Below are 6,480 nucleotides of genomic sequence, written 5' to 3'. Positions count from 1 at the left end.
CCAAAACCTCCTCTACCAATTAGATTGTTTTCACTGAATCCGTCTGTTGCTCGACAAAGTTCTAGGTGTGAAAACGTTCTCCACGTTGCTATTGATGGCATATTAGCATCATTCGATGGCCGTTTTCCTTTCTGTCGATATCTTAGGATCAACAAAATGACTACTATCATAAATATAGCACTCAATGGCAAGACAATCCTTAGGAGAAGAGAATTTTTCCATAATGTGTGGTGGTTGCTAGTTTTGCATGGTGGGACTTGTAAATTGGGTGAACCACATAATAATTCATTTCCCTCAAATGATTCAACTGAGAAGTTTCTGAAAGGTCCTCCCCTAGGAATTTCTCCTTCTAGCTTATTGAAAGAAAGATTTAGATTTTCAAGATATGAGAGTTTCTCCAAAGATGCAGGAATAGCCCCAGAGAGATTATTATTGGACAAATTCAAGAATTTTAAGCTTATCAAATCACCAAATGAATCAGGAATCGGCCCTTGCAATCTGTTATATCCTAAGAAGAGATATTCTAGATTTTTTAGGCCTCCAATTTCTGTTGGGATAACGCCTGAAAAATTATTCATCGATAAATCAATTCCAACCAAAACCTTCAAATTTCCAATCTCTAATGGGAGTGGGCCAGTCAAAAAATTTGATGAAAAGTTGAGGTACAAGATATCCTTAAGGTTCCAAAAATTTAAGGGAATAGAAGTTAATTTATTGGAATCCAACGACAGTATCCTCAGAGAAGCCAGATTACTGAAGCATGCAGGGATTGATCCAGAAAGCTTATTGCCACCCAACTCCAACTTATACAGTTCAACCGAACAACAAATACCGTCTGGGATTGATCCTTCTAATTTGTTATTTTCAAGACCCAAATATTGAAGCTTTTGTAATTTTCCAAGAGTAATCGGAATTGATCCATTCAATTTATTGTCTCCTAAATTAATGGCTGTCAAGTTGGTCAAGTTAGTGATCTCTTCAAGGATGCCACCACTAACATTACAATTGGACATGTAAAGTTCTTTCAAAGAATGAGAAAGATTACTGACAGACGTCCTTGAAAGAACGCTATCTAGTGGATTATTTGATAAGGAAAGATGTGTTAAAGACTTGCAATTTGACAGCGAGGATAGAAAGCTCAATTCTGGAGTTGAAGATGTCAAATAATTATCATATAAAGTCAGCCACTTAAGGTTTCTTAAGTTGCCAAATGTGTTGGGAATAAAACCGAAGAATGAGTTCATTGCCAACGATAGCTGAAAGAGCTTAGAAGCATTAAAGATGAAATCAGGAATTGTGCCACTGAAATTATTACCCCACAAATAAAGCCCTTCAAGATTTAGAAGTCGAGCGTCGCTGATGGACGAAAGACATCCCGAGAGAAAATTGTTTTGAAGGCCAAGACGTTTGAGTGTTGACACATTGAAGATTGCAGCTGGGACAGTTCCAACTAATTTGTTATGACTAAGGTCCAACTCCTCCAAATTACGGAGATTACCGATTTCAGATGGTATCTCCCCTGTATTTTGAAAGAATTATATTCAAATTATTTTCTAAATAATAAATAATATATATAAACGGACACGCATATACAATAAAGAGTCATTTATATGCTACACAATTATTACAAGTACTAACACACACGAAAAAACCACTCATGAAATATTGAAAGGCTACACACCGACAATGCTTTGTTAGGTATATACAAAGTGCTACACATATTCTTTTTCTTTTATTTTTATTTTTTGGGTAAAATATAGGTAAGATATATACGTGATTTAAGTGTAGATAGATTGCACGGTAAATTAAAAGGGAGGGTTAAGTATTAATAGTGCACATTTGGAGCAGTTACGAGAGAAATGTAATAAAATATATTTGACTAATATTTGTAAAAATTAGTAGGTAAAATATGTTTGCGATTTAAGTAAGCAATAGGTGAGAGATAGATAGATTATGTGATTAAAACGAATTAAAAGATCAAATTGTGTGGTGAAAAGTTAAAAAGCCTAAGTCGGTGGCTGCTACTATTAAAGTAAATCAAGCCCCAGTGATAGCAAAAAAAAAAAAAGTGGTATTTCAGTTACAACGAGATAAAATAAATTAATTCAGTAAAATAATTTCTTCTCAAATTTCTCCTACTAACATGGTCTCAAGACTCTCAGGCAACTTCGACACTAATAAACTCTTTTGTGAATAAATTATGGCGACACGGAAAAGAAATGCTTTTTCTAGGCACCTAGAAACTCAATTCGAATAGAACTTTCAATGGGTCCGTGGGTCAAGGAAGCGAAACTGGGCTTGACCGATTCGAAGTTATCAACATTTAGTTCAAGTTTTCAAAATTGAGATGCTAAACACTAAATTTATTTATGAGTGAATCAACCATTTCTAATTTTTCTACTAACTAAGAAAATTTATACATTGAAAAATGATCATACAAATCTATTTTTGAATATTATATATTTATACGCTTTGACTTTAATAACTAAGAAAATTTGAATCCAAAGGTTTAAAATAATTGCAAATAAATTTTTTTCAAAATATAATAAATGCAAATATTTTATAAATTAGATTATTTGTGTCAAAGCATTTTATTGATAATGGTAAATTAGTATAAATATACACTTTTATATCATGAAATGAATATGCGTAACTAAACTTTTTTAACTACGAGTTTCAGTTTAATTATTATATGTAGATTAAATGTTAACAAAGTCTTAAATTTATATTTTTATCAAGTAATTATAAGTATTATTAATTCCAATAGTCACATCATTGTGTAAATAAAATAACATAGTGAAAGAAACAACATATTTTAATATTAATTTAAATTAGTAATGTAAAATTTGTATAAAGATAAGAATGTATTTTGGAACTAAATTTATAGTCTATTTTTATCGCAGTAAAATATTTTCCGATTTCACGTGCTATTTGGTCTATACTTTGAAAGAATTATAATCAGATTTGTTTCAAAGAATAATAATTTGTAAAAACAGATACACATTTGACACCACTCATCCCTAAAAGCCTGTGTCGGGGGATGTAAGTGTTCGACCGTGTATAATAAAGCTCGAAGCCCAAGTAAAATAAGTACACAGTAAGCCAAAGTCACGAGTACTGTACTTCTCCTCTCTTTTTAACTATTATTTCAGTAAAATAATGTTTTTTCAAGTCTATTTTTCATATTTATCCGCTGAAATTATAAGGAGGACCAGTTCTCAACATTTGTTTCAAAATTTTCAATTGAAAAGCTTAAACACTAAGTTAACTTTTTGGCAAACAAACAATTTCTAATTTTCGTACGTACTAATTACCTTCAAGATATTATAAATTATAAGATTGATCATAATCCGTTAAGATAAAATATTATGTTGACTAAAAATTTATTTAGATAAAAAATTATGCAATAATTGCAGTGAAGATGTAACTCTTTAAGATTAGTAAACTTATTATTATTATTTTTTTTGGTATGGTGCTTGTTAAGAAATTATTTATTCGTGATGGCATCTATAATTATTTAAAGATAATTAACGATTCCATGTAAAATATTTTATGAAGTTGTCATATATGCATATCTTAAGTGAAGTACACATGTCAGCACAATTTTTGTGAAATCCAAATTCAGTAAAGAAGAAAAAGATTGACGATTTATTCCACGTGCTCTTATACTTTTTTCAGATACTAAAAAAATTTGCATAAACACAGATTAATTTCTAATAAAAAAATGAGATAATGTTAAATAATAATAACAACACATCCTTATATGAGAATTTACAATGAGAGACGTGAAATCTTTTAATTAAGAAGCAAAACATGTCACTTATATATATATATATATATATATATATATATATATATATATTCGTAAGGGAAGTTTCCCGTCATATTATTAAATGGAAATTCCAAATTCAACAGAGAAGAGTAATTTGTAGATAGATGAAGGAATGATACCGGTTAAAAAATTATAGTACAGCGCTAACGTCCCTAATCCTGAAAGATTCCCCAGCTCATGTGGAATTTCTCCTGCAAATTAAGTAATATATATACATATATGTGCGTAAACAATTTGATCACTCATATTTGAAAAAAAAATAAAAACAAAAGAATTTATTGCCTGAGGAATGTCATAATAGCAATTAACTCTTCAACTATATAAGAATTAGGCTGACAGAAATAAGAATGAAACATCATTAATTTTGATCATCTTAATTGGGAGCTTTAAATTGCAATTGGCAATATGACGTAAGAAAATTACAAAACATTTTTTTTCTGCATAAATTAAAGAATGAAATGAGTGAGGAGAGACATAGAGCTTTATCTCTATCTGAAATAAAAACAATAAAACATAGTATAATTAAAGAACAAGCAAATGAATACAGATTACAGAAGCAAGCAGAGCTAGAATAGAAATGCAAAAAAATTATAAAAATTTATAACTTATAATATTTTATGAAGTTGTCACACATGCATATCATTAGTGAAGCATACTTGTTGAGATAATTTTTGAGAATTCCAAATTCAGTAAAGAAGAAAGATTGACGATTTATTCTACGTGTTTTTAATTTTTTTAAATCTACGTGTTTTTAATTTTTTTAAATGCTCCAAAATTTTGAATTAACACAAACTAATTTCTAATAAAAAACGGAATAATGTTAGATAGTGGTAACGACACATTCTCATATGAGAATTTATAATGAGGGACTTGAATTTTTTTAATTAAGAAGCAGAAGATGTCTCATATATATATCGTAAAGAAAGTTACCAGTCAAGTTACTCTCGAACAGCTCTAAGATCTCCAATTTTGTAAGATTCCCCAATTCCTGTGGAATACCTCCTGCAAATTAAGTACATATATATATATATATATGCGCAAACAATTTGATCACTCATATTTGGGGAATAAAAAAAGAATTTATTGGCTGAAGAATATCATAATAACAATTTACTCTTCAGTTATATAAGAATTAGGCTGACAAGAATAAGAATGAAACATCATTCATCATTTTCATCGACTTAATTGGGAGCTTCAAAACGGAAGTGGCAATATGACAAAAGAAAATTACAAAACAATTTTTTATTTTTATCTGCATAAAACAAAGAATGAAATGAGTCTGTTACGGCATCTGAAAGAAAAACAATAAATCATAGCATAATTAATGAACAAACGAATGAATACAGAAGTAGGGCTAGAATAAAATTGTAAAAAGTTTATAATCATACCTTGGAGATTGTTTTCTGCTAACGACATCTGCTCCAATTCAGCAAGATTGCCAAACTCTCGAGGAATTTCTCCTGCAAATTAATCAACGTGTGCAAATTGTCTTATAGAACATTATTCACATTACAACTTATGGAACAATTTTCATAATTAAACTCCGTGATTATTCGCACCTTGGAGTCTGTTGCGGCCAAGATATAATCCCATAAGTTTGGTCAAATTACCGATGTCTTTAGGTACGGCCCCCGAGAAATCATTGTATGCCAAACTTAAGATTCTTAAATATGTGCAATTTGATAGAGTGGACGGTATTCCGCCATGCAACATGTTTTTGGACAAATAAAGGTAATCCAGAAAAGGAAGACTACTGCAAATATTTGCAGGAATTTCTCCAGACAGTGTGTTGCGACTAAAATCAAGATGTTGTAAAGAAGACTTGTTGAAGATGAAAGAAGGGAAAACGCCGGTGAGCTGATTTTCACGGAAACTAACATCTTTCAGTGTGTACGTGGTGAAGATGGCTGAGGGAATGGAACCAGAAAGTCGGTTAAAACTGAGATCGAGTGATTGCAGAGAAGAAAGATTCCCAAGTTGAGAAGGGATGGTGCCAGTGAGATTTAAGCCAGAAATATTCAAGGCTGTGACTTTATGGCTATGGACATCACAAGTGACGCCTGTCCAATTACAGACAGGAGCACTTGTGTTCCAATTTTTGGCCAAGAAATTGGTTGGATCATGAGTTATGTGAGCTTTCAAGGCAAGCAGAGCATCTTGGTCTGTGGTAATAGTTCTTGTGTTGGCTGTTTCAGCTGCGATAAATAGGGAAATAAGAATCAAATAATGGAGTAAGGGAAATCTGCTCATAATACTGAGAGAATGAACACTTTCCATGAGATGAGAGTATTTTAGATTGTAAGTGTGTGCTTAATTGGATTGGTAATGGAAGACACTCATAAGTTTGCTATATACCAAGAATTTATAGTGAAACCAAAATTTCTAAGAAAGTAGAGGATAAAAAGACCGGCATTGGTAAGAAACTATCACTTCCAAATCTCAATATAACTTGAGCATTCTTGAACCATTCAACACTCAGGTGTGGAAATAGCCAAATATATGCAAAAATAGTCACATTCTTTGGTCCCCCAAAATTCTAATTCTAACTTCTATGTATCTCATTGTCTGGTTATGGAGATGGTGGCACATTTTCCAAATTCCTTTTCCATTGGCATGACTAGGAGTATGTTGATCTCTCACACGTTAAT

At 31.3% G+C, this 6,480-nt stretch overlaps 1 protein-coding gene across 1 annotated transcript in view; it reads right to left on the bottom strand.

Moving 5' to 3' along the window:
- LOC18040519 (putative receptor-like protein kinase At3g47110) overlaps positions 1 to 6,082 on the bottom strand; it is a 9,420-nt gene extending 3,338 nt beyond the window's left edge. Inside the window, exons 1-3 of the mRNA XM_006432756.2 lie at positions 5,392 to 6,082; positions 5,221 to 5,292; positions 8 to 1,519 (exon numbers count right to left, since the gene is read on the bottom strand). Coding sequence (XP_006432819.2) covers positions 8 to 1,519; positions 5,221 to 5,292; positions 5,392 to 6,082 — 2,275 coding nt within the window. The remainder of the gene's footprint in view (positions 1 to 7; positions 1,520 to 5,220; positions 5,293 to 5,391) is intronic.
- Between the last annotated feature and the right edge of the window lie 398 nt (positions 6,083 to 6,480).

This window comes from Citrus clementina, unplaced genomic scaffold (assembly GCF_000493195.1).
Source record: "Citrus clementina cultivar Clemenules unplaced genomic scaffold, Citrus_clementina_v1.0 scaffold_5, whole genome shotgun sequence".
In the NCBI taxonomy this organism is placed as follows: Eukaryota; Viridiplantae; Streptophyta; class Magnoliopsida; order Sapindales; family Rutaceae; genus Citrus; species Citrus x clementina.
This window is presented reverse-complemented; position numbering and strand designations above follow the sequence as displayed.